This window comes from Acartia tonsa, chromosome 9 (genome assembly GCF_053477335.1).
Source record: "Acartia tonsa isolate MP-2025a chromosome 9, ASM5347733v1, whole genome shotgun sequence".
NCBI classification, from domain to species: domain Eukaryota; kingdom Metazoa; phylum Arthropoda; class Copepoda; order Calanoida; family Acartiidae; genus Acartia; species Acartia tonsa.
Genome location: NC_137268.1, coordinates 960,485 through 977,530, shown reverse-complemented (window position 1 = coordinate 977,530; position 17,046 = coordinate 960,485). Strand labels below are relative to the sequence as shown.

At 31.7% G+C, this 17,046-nt stretch overlaps 2 protein-coding genes across 3 annotated transcripts; one reads left to right on the top strand and one right to left on the bottom strand.

The window, feature by feature from the left end:
- Positions 1-342: 342 nt before the first annotated feature.
- LOC145327985 (snaclec alboaggregin-A subunit beta-like) lies at positions 343-4,505 on the bottom strand. 2 transcript variants are annotated; one of them, XM_080171510.1, is made up of 8 exons: positions 4,399-4,505; positions 4,142-4,250; positions 3,454-3,546; positions 2,628-2,669; positions 2,446-2,571; positions 1,708-1,806; positions 1,577-1,638; positions 343-919 (listed from the first exon to the last, which is right to left on the bottom strand). In XM_080171510.1, exons 1-8 carry the CDS (start codon positions 4,405-4,407, stop codon positions 833-835), a joined length of 627 nt encoding a protein of 208 aa, XP_080027636.1. In that variant the 5' UTR covers positions 4,408-4,505; the 3' UTR covers positions 343-832. The 2 variants fall into 2 exon arrangements, with proteins under 2 accessions (XP_080027636.1, XP_080027637.1); XM_080171511.1 differs by having other exon boundaries at positions 1,577-1,617.
- A 10,123-nt stretch (positions 4,506-14,628) lies between these two features.
- On the top strand, positions 14,629-16,937 carry LOC145327975 (uncharacterized). The gene is made up of 3 exons (XM_080171495.1): positions 14,629-14,697; positions 14,960-15,043; positions 15,261-16,937. The coding sequence occupies exons 1-3, from the start codon at positions 14,656-14,658 to the stop codon at positions 16,623-16,625; spliced, it is 1,491 nt and encodes a 496-aa protein (XP_080027621.1). The 5' UTR covers positions 14,629-14,655; the 3' UTR covers positions 16,626-16,937.
- The last annotated feature ends 109 nt before the right edge of the window (positions 16,938-17,046 follow it).

Below are 17,046 nucleotides of genomic sequence, written 5' to 3'. Positions count from 1 at the left end.
TACACCTAGCGCTGGCGATTTCTATTTTCACAGGTATACAATGCATGATTTTAGAAAACTGACTGGCGCTAGGTGTAGAGTAGACTTTGACAAAAGATTTTTGCGATAATATATCTTTGTCCTTATGTGTTTAAATTGAAATATACAGAAGAGCTTAAAACCTGCACATTGCTGAGATATTGTTAAAACCGCCGTGCTACCGTTATCTGTTGATATTTTAGGTCGCCAGTAAAGATAGAGAGCTGAAATTTTGTACATGTATTTCTAGGCTCCTAAAGTAACTTTTTAGGTTAGCAGAAGACTAAAATTCGAAAAAGTGTATTTTGATGAAACGGTCTAATGTAGCAAAGCAAGATAATTTTATTATAACCAATTAAAAATTAGTTAATAAGTAGTAAAGCAACATAAAAAACAATGTTTTACAAAAACAATGTCAATTATATACATTTTACAACACTAGTTTGTGTGTGTCCAGTTAGATCTTTTGAATGGTGTACAATACAAAGGGAAGCTAAGTATTGGTTTTCAAAATAGAAATTAAACTACAAATAATATAAATATAGGAATGTACTTGCAATAATTATTGTGATGTCAATAAAATAAATAGATGCAAGCAGCTGTTAATTTGATAACATGAATTTATCAAACTCTCAAACTTAAATTATAACTAATATTAGGTATTATGCCTATATAGAAGGAAAGTGTAAAAAACAGCTTTGCAACAAGGTGTAAAATAATATGCACTACAACACTCCATACATTAGAAAGATATGTTTTACAAACAAAAACAAAAATAGTGGCTCTATTATACTTTATCAAAAAGGAAAATAGTTTAAGATTCAATTGGCATCTTGCACAAAGCATAGATTGTGTAATCACATGGAAAATCATTCCATCGCCAACCATGACCTTCTTGAGCCTAAAAAATATCATGCAAGAAGTTACATTGAATTTTTCTAAATTATTAAAAATATTTTTTAATTTAGCTGATAATTTATGATTTTCTATTGTAATATATATATATATATTAGTATAGGTTAGGTTGGTCAATTTAGAATATCTTTATCTGAGACCTAAGCAAGAACTTGCACTTGATTTATATAAGCATAATAAACCTTTGCATGATTTAAAATTTAAAGTCTAAAAACCGTTGGTGATCATACATTTAATTGTATACCTATTTTTGAATGGGAGTCAACAATTTATTTAATCAGAACTATGGCTTCAAGGTGCTCCCTGAACAAATCTTGGGGAGTAGAATAAGAAACTTTTGTCTGTTTCATATTATCTTGTTATTAGCGCGCTGGAGAAAATCACAAAGAAACCTCTACAAATTGGACAATTCTCAATAAAGCCCCCAAAAATTGTTGTTTAATAGTCATTTCTAAGGCTAGGAATAAGGTATTTTGAAACGGACAAAAGTTCCTGATTCTACTCCTCAAGCCCTTTTCAGGGAGTCCCATGAAGCCATAGTTCTGATTCAATAAATATATAAAATAGCAGGTAAAAATTATTGGTGGTGATCAATAAACTCCCTTTTCAATAGATAAAGGTTTATAAGAGTTAAAGATATTACCAACAAACAATTATGTGCAGGTTGAGCACTTGGTCCATTCCCTGTCCAATCAGTAAAATTTACTGTAATAAATTAGTTATTTAAAAAATTCTGTATTATAAATATAAAATATAATTATTTTTAAAATTTACTTTGGGTACCGTCAGCCCATTCCCAAGAACCCTCTCTTGTGATATCATTTCCCCCAAGCCACAATTGTCTGTGAATCATGTCATAATTAACTAAAAAACCTAAAGCAGAATTAACATTTTATAGCCAGAACAGAATAACCTAAAAAAAACTATACTTCAGAAAAAACAAGATTTCTACAAACTTTGTAAATATTTGTCAATGTCTATTGTAGGACAATAGCATTGAAAGTTTACACTGAAATATCCCATAATAAACTAATCTAAAGTTAAATGTTAGGTATTATCCTCTTGGGATTATTTTTATCAATTTTGAAAATTCGATTAATTCCCCCCCCCCCCCCCCCCTCTAACAAAACTATTTCTCTGGCTGCAGTGTTTGGCCCCCTGGCCTACCTAGCTGCAGCACTTTCCTCCCTAGCCTGCCTAGCCACAGTGCTCGGCCCCCTTGCCTGTCTAGCTACAGGCACTCTATCCCCTAGCTTATAACCTAACCTACCCTAACTTAATTATTGTTCCCGGTCAGAGTCATAGTTTTGTTGGCAGGTTGAGCAAAATTAAAAAAATTGAACAAATAAAATTTTAAGAGGATAACGCCAAATGTTGTAAATTCCAGTTAAGATTTTTCAGGTGTTGACCTTTCTGGTCTCCAGGAATATTGAACATCTTCTTTGGCTGCAGTTTATGGCAACTAATTACTATTAAGGACAAAATAATAAGTATTTTATTTTGTCAACTCACATTTTATAAATTTATTTTCTTGGCTGTTGAGAACAGATGCCAATTGTGATCCTTTGGCTAGTGAGGCACACTTTGTTTTAGCACTTTGCCAGTCTAGTCTTTCTTCCAATATTTTGTAGCATGATTCTGGAAATAATTTAAACTTATTGTTAAAATAAATTTAGAATTTATTGTTGCTTTACCTGATTCTAGATTTTCAGTCCAACCTTCTTTACATTCATATGCTAAAAAATATAACTAAATAAATTAAGTTCAAGTTGGAAAAAAAAACAGTTCCTTTCTCGTAATCATTATCTGATTAATATCCGGTGGATTTATAAGATTAAATTTGAGATTAAATCTTATAATTGTACATTTTATATCCGTAGAAAGCTGATTATAATACAATGCAAGAAATGGCTATTCATAAGTTCCAGAACATAAAATGTTTGTTAAACACTGATCCAATAACAATTAATATATATTAATGCATTATTAGTCACTCCATACAAGATCTGTATGGTTTACCTAATTATCTAACCTGGACTAAAATAAAGCCGGCAATGCATGTTCATTTATATACTAATAGCACAATAGCAGATTTTACTTTGATTGATATAACAGAACACAGTCGAAATCATAAGTTGGTTATTTGGCCAGCCAAAGTGCCAAAACACCATCATGGATGTGCTCTAGCCTTAGGGCTACATACTGCACCTGAATAATCCAACATGGGCAATGTCTGCACTATTTTAATCATTATGTCAAAATTATTTTTTTGTTTTATTAAAATCTCAATTAGTATGTCTAATGATTAGATGGGAAATAAATAAAAACCATCATGTAACTTGTGATATTGTAACAATATAACAAAATTATTTAATAATTATCTAATATATCATATTGCTATTATAATAATATATATAATTTATTTATGTCCTGATGGAGGAAAATTGTCTGAGATCAAGGATTTGTTGGATCTATGGTTAAGAAAATGATTTTGATTTATATTTGCTTGGTCATTTTTACCTTTTTCTTTTTTATTTAACATCATGTGGTTCTGCCACCAATACCACTGTGCCAGTTGCTGATTAGTCCACTGGCTGCCTTGCCCTGACATGCCTTATACATATTGCATAATTTCAAACTCAATATTGAATATGTAAAATAAATTTTCATCTATAATACAAAGTTGAATGATGTCTGTCCGTCTGTCTGTCTGTCCCTTAAGATCTCGGTAACCACTGAACCAATTGGATTCTACTCTTCAGGAAATATTCCTACTGATCCTGAAGTGGGTTTAAGCTATTTTCTTGGGGGGTGGAACACCCCCACCCCCCTAAAAATAAATTTTCATTTTTTTCTATTATAAATAAATCATTATGAAAAAAATATAAAAAGTTATAAAGATTTTATTTATAAAAAGTTATGAAGAGTTATATATAATTATAAAATATAGAAAATATCCTAAAAATGTAAACAAAAAAATTGCAATATTGTGTAAAATTGTGAGTAAGCTTCCATTCATATGAGATTATTAAGTCTAACTGTATTTAAATATGCATTTAATTATACTAAGCGTTTGTAAATATTAAGAACAGTTAGACTTAATAATCGCTTTTGACTGGAAGCCTACTAACAATTTTACACAATATTGCACAAGCTTGTTTTCCCTTTAACAAAATAGAAAACAGTTATAAACAATTATTATATAAACCTGCATTTTGTATATTTCCAGGTTGATGAAACTGACTTTGCTGGTTTATCAACTGAGGATAGCTCCCTGGAATGTTTATTCCTCCATAAACTAGCCATAACAATATCAACTAAATTTATTTACAGAATTATCATACATTTAAAATAATGTTTCCATTTCTAAATTGAAGGTAATTTAACATAAACAATAGAGAAATAAGAATTATTTCAATGATAGTATTATATTTTGTCAATTATGTATATAATGATATGTCTTACCCTTTGCATATCTATATACAACTAATTAAAAATAGTAAGATGTTCATTTATTCTTTTATTAACTAAGCAATAAGTGTACAATTTCACTTTGAATTTATTCTTTTATTATCATTATCAATAGGTGCACAATTTCACTTCAATCAACTTTATTAAAATGGATTTTTTTACAGTTGCCCAGCTTTCTTTTTTTGCATTAATTCCAATAAATACATGTAAAGAAAAGTTTCACCCTCTTTTAACCCTTACAGATCGGGCCCCAATTCCCACCTTAATAGATTGGGATGGGGGGGGGGCTAATTTAGCCCCCACCTCTATCTTGGCTCCTGTTACAGATAGAGACGTAAATTTTTTTTCTGGTGGTTCATGTGTATTTTTAGAGAAAATTACCTAATTACCTAGTCATAGCGGTCAGACTGCTCCTTAGCCACGTTTTAGCGTCCAGCTGCTAGATATTAAAACAGCTGTAGAGTGGCCAATTTTAAAGCTAGGATAACCAAATTTTAGGACGAACTTTTATTTTTCATAACAAAAAATTACTTTTTCTGACCATTGCCGAAAAACGGAAAATAACGGAAACCGCCATTCTTTCTTCTACCCTTTGCAAGAAAAACATTGGATTATTTATAGTCGACTTTGGGGGCCAGTACTCCCTCCCTGGATGAGATTTGACCTTCAAACTTTGATATGTTTTAGTACATGTCCCTAATAGTTTCTGTATACATTTTAGCTCTATGTCTCAACTTTGAAGTGTTTAGCAGCCATTCTTGCAAAAGGTTGAATATTTGAGCATAAGAAAAATGCGCTAAAACCATTTTTAGATGTTGACACCTAAGTTTAGAATTTTAGATTTTACTGTTTTTTTTAAATAAAAACTGAAATATTTTTTTGTTGTTCTATTAATTGCATTAAAAACGAAGAAAATAAGCCATTAATCATTAAATTCTGATAACTATAAGTGGGGTAAAATTGCTTTCAAAACAGTTCTCATAAAAAACACACTGTAGTATATAATACACGGTTATTATATAGACAGGTGGAATTTTTTTTATCAATTTAGCTTGCTAACATAAAACTCATTTATTAGTTAGTTCTTTCATCCAGTAGGTGGGAACGGGATGGGGAGAATCATTAATTTAGCCCATAAATGTTTCACTTTATTAGAGAATATAAAAAATCTGAAAAAGTTATAATATTTATATAAGTAATAATATTTCCATTAATTTGTTAAAAACAACAAAATATTTTTTTCTCATACAAAATGCATCAAGTCAATGAAAAAAATAAGGTATAGATTATCATTATATATCAATGGTTAGTGAGCTAAATCAAAATATAAATTTAAAAGAAACATACTGGGTTTCATCTTCTAACTGTAAAAAGTATCTAGTATTCATGTATTTATATTTTAATGCTATGACACTATCAAAACTTTAATAGATAATTCTTATTATGCAAAGTAGAACAATGCCTGCCTGTCTATCCATTTGTATCTCTGTTTATTTGTATATCCGTCTGTCTGTCTGACCGTCTGTCTGTCTGTCTGTCCATCTGTCTGACTGTCTGTCAGTCCGTCTGTCTGTCCATCAGTCTAATCATCTGTGTGTCCGTCTGTCTGTCTGGCAGTATGTCTGTCTGTCGCTCTATCCGCCTGTCTGTCCGTCTGTATGACCATATGTCTGTCCATCTGTATGTTTGTCTGTCTGTCTATCTGTCTGTCCGCCTGTCTCTTTGCCTGTCTGTCCGTCTGTCTGTCCATCTGTCTGACCATCTGTATGTCTTTCTGTCTGTCTGTCCATCTGTCCGCCTGTCTGTCCGCCTGTCTGTCCATCTGTCTGTCTGTCCATCTGTCTGTCCATCTGTCTGTCTGTCTGTCCATCTGTACGTCTTTCTGTCTGTCTGTCTATTTGTCCGTCTGTCTGTCTGTCTATCTGTCCATTTGTTTGTCCGTTTGTCTGTCTGTTTATCTGTCCATTTGTCTGTCTGTCTGTCAGTCTGAAGCTTAAGATCTCAGAAACTGCTCAACCAATTAGGCTCTGCTCTCCTGAAAATATACTTAATAGTCCTGCAGTGGTATTAAGCTATTTTCTTTTTAAACAAGGGGGACAACATCCATAAAAGCGAAGCACTGAAGCGGTAGGACAAACGGACATTAACACTTGTATAGTGTCAGAACTGAATACTCAGAATATAATTTTAAAAGAGCCAAAGCAAAATTGTAAGTAAATTTGTTGAAAAATTTGCTTGATACAGAATAATTATTATGGACATACTTACTTTTTCAGGGCTTAATTATAGAGTTGCCTTGCTTACAATATTGTACTTTGTTGTCTCAGGAATAAATATACTAAATATCAGATCAATCGGATAATTAGATCACATAAAAATTTGTTGTTAAAAAAGTAAAAAAATCAACTTGTTTAAAATGGACGTACGGACATTTTGGTAATGATTATAGAGTTGCTACGCTTTCAAAATCGTACCCAACAACTACAGGAATCACCATGCAAAGTTTGAAATCGATAGGACAAGTATAGAAAAGCTTTGCTTTTAAAAATATTCTATGTAAACAATAAATGTATACTATTAAGATTTGATAACCGGTTAGTTATACCCAGGTATCGTAAGGGATAAGATAATGCACGATAAATTGATGTTCAGTTCATCCCCAATAATAATACACAAAATGTTCCCTAAAATAAATTACAATTAGTGGTTAAACAAATGGACACTAAACTTAATGACCCAACAAATCGAAATTCTATAAAACTTCCCAATGTTGTTCGTCCAAGGAATAAGAAAACGTTAGTATAAAACTTTGGGAACTAGTGTAATAAACAGTTTAATGCCCCCTCCCTCGCTGGGCAGGCATACCGATCATTATATGATTTTCAGGGGATTAGTATTGGTCAATAACAGGTTTAAGGCTATTTTTCCCTTAATCCTTTTTTTTCTAACAAAAATGAAAAATTGTAAAAATAGAAAAAAGTATGAAAGCTAAAGCTTAAGATATTTATGTGTGTTATTTGATTTATGTTTTTTCCTTATTTTAGAAATAAATATATAGAATAAAGGTGGATATTATGACAGGGGTAAAATTGTCGTTAATTTAGGTTGCTAACATAGACTTAATTTATTCATACAGAAGGAGGGGAGAAGGATGGGGTTAAGGGCTGGTATGAGTGGATTTTTATATTAGCCTGCTACAAGTTACGCATTATTAGAGTGCATAAAAATCAGGTGTAACATCCATGTAATAATAAATCTATTATTTTAGAAAATATTGGAGCTGTGAAGGAATTGAGTAAACAAGTTGAAAGTAAGTTTTAGTTTTTATTTTCCAGTATGGCCTTGAAATCGATCAATATCCGCTGGATTAAAACCGGTTCTCAGTCATACTAAAAACCATGCATTGCATTGTATTACAGACAATTTTCCTCGAATAAGCAAAGATCATAGAATTTATACCAACTTTGTTATCCTGTTTTTAATCGTATTTTTGTATTTTAATATCTACGGAAAGCTATCTATAATACGATACTATAAATAACTTTTCAGGTGTGACTCCAAATCCGTTACGTTTTCCGCTGGATTTAAACCGTTTACGAGCTATATTTATCTGGGATTATATTATGCAAAGTATGAAATCAATAGGACAATGCTACCATGCCTTAATTAACAAAGTGAGCTAACTGTCTGTGACATATGGACGGACCCTAATTATAGAAAAGCTTCGCTTTTAAAAATCTTCCATAAACCTAGTTTCATTTATCTAGTGCAAGCAAGCTATCTGCTGTGTATATTTACATATCATGGTGAACAGTTGGTTCTCATGGCACACAAAGTAACCATAAGAATTTATAAATACATATTTATCTATCATATAAAACCACCTCACTCTGACGTCAAACTTGAAATCTGGTTTTGCTGAATTTTCTTTTGGAAAGACTTTTTTTAAATGAAATTTTATACTGTTAAAATATAATAAGAATAACAGTAAAACAAGGCGAACTCATTATCATGTGAATCCCATTTTTATTAGATTTAAGCCTTGTGATGGCTTTAGGCTATTTTATTACCTACTTCTTTCCATTTTGAATATGGAGAATCTATATGTATAACAAGGATGATCTTTAGAGGCTTTGTCTATCTATATATTCAATGATAGGATATAAAATTTATCATTTCCCATAAAACTTCAGTAAAAATATAATTTTAACAATAATTCCAAGAACAGAAACGTCATTTAAATCTAGAAATGTGTATAAATATAAAAAAGCAGACAAATTGCCCCAGGCGTTGCAAGTATTATTTCTTTAGTACTACCTCTCTAAATAGCTTATAAGAATAAAATTTGTTTAATTAATACCTCCCTCTTATTATATCAGTTCAAGAAACTGTATAAACTTAAAAAAACAGACAATATGCCTCTGGCGGTGCAAGTATTATGTCTTTAATACTACCACTCTTAACAACTTATACATTAAGAGATATAAGTTTTCCGGAATTGTAATGTAGGGAGTAGATTTGAAATCTGCATCAAATTTTAAGGATTTTTTATAAAATTCGTTTTTTGTATAATTCTTTATCTAAAAGCGGAAATACAAATTAAGTTAATTAATTTTGGCATCATTTAACCAATTAGAGCGCAGGTAGTTTAAAATCCACATATCCTATTGGTCAAAATTAATTAACTTAAAATGTATTTTCGCTTTTAGATAAAGAATTTTACAAAAAACGAATTTTATAAAAAATCCTTAAAATTTGATGCAGATTTCAAATCTACTCCCTACATTACAATTCCGGAAAACTTATATCTCTTATTATACATATATAAGCAATGAAGCATAGAAGTTTCTTAACTACTACCTCTCTCTTATTATATCTATCTATCTAAATAAGTAGATAGCAAATAAGTATATCATATAGTTTATTAATACTTTAGTAAAAAATATAATATCTACAATAATTCCAATCAGGATATTGTTCATTAATATCTCTAGTACTTATTGTCTATTAGGAAGTCTTTGGAGTGGGGAAATGGCGTTTAATACTCTTTTTGGGGCTTAAAATAACATCATGTTCCATAAAAAACTTAGTGAAAAATAATAATATCTATTATTCCAAAAACTTATAAGGAAATCCTTATAATAAAGTGACAGGATGTTTGCCTGTTTGTTTGTACCAAATGATCTAACTAACTCCTGAACTGATATGGTCCTTTTTTACGGGGTAACTTCTCAAAGGTCCTGGGAAGATTTATAACTATTTTGGGGGAGGGTACCACCAACCCCCTATGAAAAAAAAATTATACACCCCTCCCAAAAAAAACCAAACAATTGTGAAACTCTCACTTTCTAAATATTACTACTACTTTATGTTCTAATCTAATTATAATATGTTCATTTAGATCTCTGGAACATTTTGTTTGTCAGGTAGTATTAAGAGAAGGGAAAATTTATTCTTGGGGGGTGGGAGGGGTAAATACCAACATTTGGGGGATAAATGTAAAAAATTCGCCAACCATGGCTTTTTTTGTGGGAGGGGGGGGGGGGAGTTAGGATTACTAAATTGCACCTAGGTATTAACATTTTTGAAGGTGGAAAGGGGGAGTGGGGGGGGGGGGTTTAGGATAATCACCATTTTACCCTTTAGAAAATTTTTATTTTCAATACAAAAAATGCTTTAAACATCCCTTAAAAATCATGTTAAATTTTCATAGAAAACAAAATGTTAGGAAATATAAATATTTTATTAATCAAACCTATGTTACAGATATTTTTGTTGTAAATTACAGTATCCTTATAAATTATTATTTAGATTATAATAAATAATATAGAATAGATATATAAGAATTCATTTTTGGAATTACAGTAGTTCATATTCACAAGATCTTCTTAAAGCAAAGACGACATTTGATTCATTCTCTTAAAAGAAATTACATAACAATCATATGGTCAGACATTTTCCCAAAAAGCTGACAGAAATGGCCCAAGGCAGTACTACTAAAAACTCTTTCACACAGTTTAGTTTATGCCTACTTGGGCCTAAGTGAAAACAAAGTTTTGTTATTTGTACGTTTAACATCAGTCATATACATATAAGTTTTGATTTTTTAAATATTTTGGTTTCTAATCACAAAACCTTTTGATATGTATTCAATAAATGCTAGTTTATAAAAATTAGATAATTTTACACAAATATTTTTCTATTATTGCCTATTAACCCTTTAACAGTCTTGCCCCTTTCTGGACCTTAATCAGTGGGGGGGGGGGGAGAAGTGACAAGGGGCATTAAATGATACCCCCCTCTATTTCTATCTCAGCTCCTATTAGAGATAGAGTGCTAAAAAATTTGTGCATGTCCCCTGACTAATAAAATAATTTCTGGCTATAAGTAAACCAAACAGGGAGTGGGATATGTGTGGGGAGCTTATTGCCCCCCTTATTATCTGGGCTAATATTAGAGTTAGAAAGCTAAAAAAAATTCTGACTATTAGTAAATTAAAGTTTTTCACTTCCTTAACCCTTTTATTCAACTACCTTTGTTTTTATTTAAACATTTTAAATGGCTGTAATTTCCTTATTTTTTAAGCTAGAAGAACATTATTCTCATAAAATTATAGATATTTTGACCTCTATTGGATTAACCATTTTCGGCTTTTACTGTTTTATCTACAAGTTGCTTCGCCCCTAATCTCTAGAGCGGGCTGGGGATGTCAGGAAAATAGCATAAACCAACCCAAATTTTTTATAAAGCTTACCTGATTAGTAAAACCAATTCAGAACGCAAATTTTGTAATTTAGCTTCAGACAAAAAACCTTACTGTTCTATATTATATAATAAATAAAAAGAATGAGAAACCTGTACCAAAGCATTTTAACAGTAGAAACCACTCTCATTCAGATATGATTTTTACACCTTTTGAAAAATTAAATAAAAAAGATAAAACTTTATTAGATGTTCGTGAAAAATATTGGATTTTGGAAAAAAATACTGTAATCTTTGGATTAAACAGAAATTATTAATTGCCAGTTGCAACCTTAAATTTTTTTCTTGTACCTCCTTTTTTTGTCTTTATTATATATAACATTTTTGTAATAGTTATTTAACCCTTTAAACAGATGATTTTCAACAACCACCCAAATTTTGACCATTTTGACCGCCTGTATTGTTATTAAACTAATTTTCCCCCAAAAAACTCATTCTATTCTTGACAATGCACAAAGATACTGCTAAATTTTATGTGAAAAAATGTATATAAATAACCATGTAAGTTGTTTTATTTTATAGAATTGTTTTATTACATATTTTAAATTTACATAGTCCTGTTGTTACTACGCTTTTTGTTGATATAATTGTCCTTGTTTCTTTAAATTTTGACCATTTTGCTAAAATGATTTGTTATGTTATTGTGTATATAACCATTTCTTATACTTTTTTGTGAAAAAATTTAATATTTTTTTAGACCCTGATGATGTTTATGCCAATAAACGAAAAATTTCGGTGCCTGATGTGTTGATTTTTTTTCCTTGTTGGGGAATAGAATAGTTGGTGCGCGTCCCTTTTTATGAATATACTGTTCTATATTATAGGATACTGTATGCCTCTAAAGGCATCAAGGGGCCCTTGGGTTGGGGGGAAGTCCACTCCCCTCTTTAAATTGCAGTTTTAAAAAGAAAATATTGAAAATAGATTTTTTTGAGGGGGGCAGTCATTACTTTTTAAGGGTGATTTATGTTGGGATGGTAGTGGTAACCTCACACAACATAGTTTAAAACCTTGCCAGAAAAGGAGAACCATATTAGTTCAGTGGTTAGCAAGATCCTTTGGTACACACACAAACATATCCTGTACATATACAAAAAAGTATCACAGACACTCTTCAATTATGGTCAGTCTGAACATCTGTCCGTCTGTATATCCATACTTGCAACCAAATAATTAACAGCTAGTCTACAACTAAGGAATTTATGTACTTAGGAACTAAAAAAATAAGACAATGGTTTATAAATCGATGTGCATATGCAGGGATAATCCATTAAATTACTCTGCAGATTACAATTAGTGGTTGAAAAATTTGGACACTTAACTTCATAAACAAACCAATCAAAATGAATTAAAGTCCCCAAAGTTGGTAAGACAACGAATAAGATAACATAATTATAAAACTTTGTGTTGCAAGGTAATGAACAAAGGAAGGAGGGGGGGGGGGGCTTGTCATTGATTGGATTATTAAATATAATTATTGAAAAAATCAAATTTTGTTTTTGGTTAAAGCCTGACCATCCTTGAAATAAAGTAAAAGAATCTTTTTCTGTGTATCATTTTTTTTCTTTTGGCTTTTTTTTATATATAACTTCTCATAGGTCCTGGGAAGTTTTATAACAATTTTGGAGAGAGTACCTCCACCCTCCTTAGAGAAATTAACCCCCCCCCCCCCGTCCCACCAAAAAAACTAAATTCACTTTTTCTTTTTAAATCTAAAATAAAAATCTGGTTGTTGAATTCTATGTGCTAGAATAAAGTAACAGGATCTATGTTTGTACCAAGGAATCTCACTAACCATTTAACTGATATGGTTTTCCTTTACATGGTAGCTTCTCATAGGTCCTGGGAAGATTTATAAATATTTTTGGGGAAGGTACCACCAACCTCCCAAAAGAAATCTCCCGTAGAAAAAAAGACCCTTCCCCCCAAAAAAAATTGTTTTTAACTTGTTTTTTAAAACTGCAATTGAAAGAGGGGAGTCAACTCCCCCCCCAACACAAGGGCCCCTAGTTACCTCTAGGGGGGTAGCTGCTACTAGTACAGTATCGTATGATACAAAGTATTAAGCAAAATTTTACTTTGACACGCTTATACTCAGAAATTCATTATCAAACAGCAGACATGCACAAAATCTTTAGCCCTCTAGCTTCAATAGGAGCCCAGATAATCAGGGGGGTGGGGGAAGGAAATGAACACACACCAACTTTTAATTTTTGTAACAAAGAATTTGTTATCATCTGTTTGGTTATTGGATGCATGTTTTCAAATTCTAATAATAAGCAAAGAAACAAGTTTTAAAGAAATAATTTGTTAAAAATAATGATTTTTTCTTCTAATCTAAAACCTATGAAAGCAATAAAGTAAAGAAGATTTTTGGAAAAATAAGAAGGTTGAATTAAGCATTAGCACTTACAGATCGGGCCCCAATTCTGACCTTAATAGATGGGGGGGGGGGGGTCATATTGACCCCCCCCCTCTATCTCGGCTTCTGTTAGAGATAAAGACGTAAAAAAAATTTCTGGTGGTTCATGTGTATTTTTAGAGAAAATTACTTTTTCTAGTCATAGCAGCCAGACCGCTCCTTAGCCGCTTTTTAGCGGCCAGCCACTAAATTTTAAAACAGCTGTAGAGCGGCCAATTTTGCAGCTAGAATGACCAAATTTTAGGACGAACTTTTATTTTTCATAACCAAAAAATTCCTTTTTCTGATCATCGCCAAATAACGGAAACTCTTGCCGACGCATATTTACTTAACTTAAAAAGTCATGAAGTCACAGGTCTCCATCTTACCTACAAAAAAAATGACATTGAAAAACTATAAAACACACCATGGAGAAGGAGTCACAAAAGTATGTCAGTGTTCATTTCATTGTTTGTTACTTTGGCACAGTTAAAGTTAGGTTATTTTGTTTACTGGATTAAAAAATAAAAAAAATTAAAGGCAGCAAAAAGCAATCATTTGGAATTATAGAGTTACTAAAATAATTTATAGACAAAGATTGGGACAAATAATTTATTCTGAATTATTCAGGTTTCTATATAAATATGAAAAAATATATTTAGCAAATATTGGGTTAAATTCTGTTTGAATGAAGATTTTTTTCTGCCTCCTAGCTCAACTAAAAGATACTTAAATAGGGGTTAGAAAAGATGGGCATTACTATTTACTGTCCAATCTCTAAGGCTTCAGAAAAAAAGCTTCATAACTTGTTGAATTACTTTACTTATAAAATCAATTAGATATATTTTCGACTTTCAAACAAAGAAAGAGAGATTGTAATACTTTAAAAAGGAGGGGGGGGGGGGGTTGTAGGTTGGTGGGCATTCAGCATCATTCCTTATCAGAAACCTCCCTACAATAATTGTATTATTCTAGATTCTTACCAAGATATATTAAATCTAAATCACTAAGAATAGAGTAACTAATTAATATAATTAAGTAATATATTTTATAAAAATAATGAAATATTTTACAGAAATTGACTTAAAATGAGGAGGAGAACCTCTCTGGTGGGAGATCCAAAGATCCAGGTATTTCATTATTTATTACTATTGGTGGCTATATAAATTTAGTGGTGGGGGAGAAAGGGGATTTCAAAGGGGGATATCAGTTTCATTTAGTTAAAGTTCTCAAATATTGTTTCATTATGTACTAATCACACTCTAGAGATAATATTGATAAAGATATCAAGGTGATCCAAGAATTATTTTTAAAACCTGTACATATAATTCTTCTAGAAATCTGCTTTTTCTTACAGAATTAGGAAACAACAATACTTTTATTCTTATTAAGGAGTGCTACCAAGGAATGTTCTGGGTACAACCAAGGCCAACTGTTAAACTCCTTTTGGTTGTCATTTTAATGACAAACATTCAGGTGTGTTAATTGATTCTATTTCCTTACATAAATAACAAAAAGATGGAATAATTACAAAATTTTTAAATAGTTTAAAACAAATGTGGTATGTATTTGGAATATTTGTTTATTCTATTGACTGGATAAATCAACCAAGGCAATTTGTTCAAGTTTTTTTCATTGTCTTAGCCCTGCAACGTTTTTTTGTGAAATGAACAACATAGTTATTCTATTTTAGGGAATATTTGGAGTAACTGTGGGCAATGGAAATGTCTTTACTGGTGATGTAAGAGGTAACTTACCTCAGGGAAATGGGACGTATACAAAAGCCAATGGAATTAAATATACTGGTTATTTTGAAGATGGTAAGATGAGTGGAGATTTTATGGTGGACTATGGTGATGGGGATGTCTACAGAGGAGATGTTGATGAAGATGGAATTAGAGAAGGGAAAGGAGTTTATACCTGGCCTAGTGGAACTATATATGAGGGGGAGTGGAGAGGGGGTGTCAAACATGGCCAGGGTGTGAAAACCTGGTCTGATGGAGGGAGATATGAGGGGGGGTTCAGAGATGACGACAAACATGGCCAGGGTGTGCATACCTGGGCTAGTGGAGAGAGATATGAGGGGGAGTGGAGAGGGGGTAACCATCATGGCCAGGGTGTGTTTACTTGGTCTGATGGAGGCAAATATGAGGGGGAGTGGAGAGGGAATGCCAAACATGGCCAGGGTGTGCATACCTGGTCTAATGGAGACAAATATGTGGGAATGTACAAACAAGACAAGCAAAATGGCTGGGGAAGATACACATACAAGAATAATAAAAACTTTGTAGAATATGATGGAGAATGGATTAATGATGATAAAACAGGTTATGGAAAGATGGTTTACAAAGATGATAGTATATATAATGGTCAATGGAACAGTGAACAAAAGAGAGAAGGAGAAGGATTATTGTTATGGCCTAATGGAACCTGTTTCTATGGACAAATGAAGAATGATGAAATTTATCATGGCATGACAATGACTCCAGATCTAGTCTTTACCATTCCCCCATACAAAAATACAACTTACAATGGTAAAGGGTTTAAAGTTGTCAACTTTACTGGTGGTGAAATTGAATGTTTTAATGAGGATGGTTTGAAATCTTGTTATAACAATCCTAATGACATAGACACTTTATACTTCAGTGGTCCCAAACATTATTATGTTGGAGATACTATAACAGTAAGAAGAAGAAAGATCATGGATGGATTTGGAGAACTAGGACTTGATGGAGGCTACTACATTGGAGAGATGAAGCAGGAAATACAAACTGGATTTGGCTTGAAGACTGAACCTTTCTTACCTACTATCATAGGAATATTTGAGAATGGTATCCTAGAAGGGTTGGGAGCTTCTATTTCCTTTTCATCCAAGCATAGATTTATTTATTTTGGAGGTTACATAAAGGGTCAGCCATTTGGTCCAGGTATGTTCATCTATCCTGACGGTGAGAAAGTTCTTGGATACTTCATTGAAGGAAAGCTGGATCAAACTGCAAATCCTATCTACCTTCATCCTGATGGGACTAGAGATAGCTTGGTTCCAACAAGTGGCTGAGGTGAAAGATTCTAAGAACAACTGCAGTAAAAAAGTATGGAGATGAATCATTATTATTTGTATTAACACGAATGATTATATCTTACCTTCTTACTTTCATAAAATAAACAGTTTGTTTTATTTCCTCATTGCTTTCAATGCTTCTATTCTATTACTAATTCTAAACTACCTATTACTATTAAATGATTTATTTGTTTTTCACAAATGATTTGAGTTAATTTTCATAAATTGCCTATTTTACTGCATAACATCTTACTGTTGTATCATAAAAATGTCAATCTTTTTCTTTGTACAATTCGTTTTAATTTTTTGTTTCTAAAATGTAGATTCCATGATAATTGAAAATTTGATTTAAAAGTTTATTTTCTGAAATGGTCTATTATTACCTAATATTATTACTTGTATAATCAAAGTTAATTCT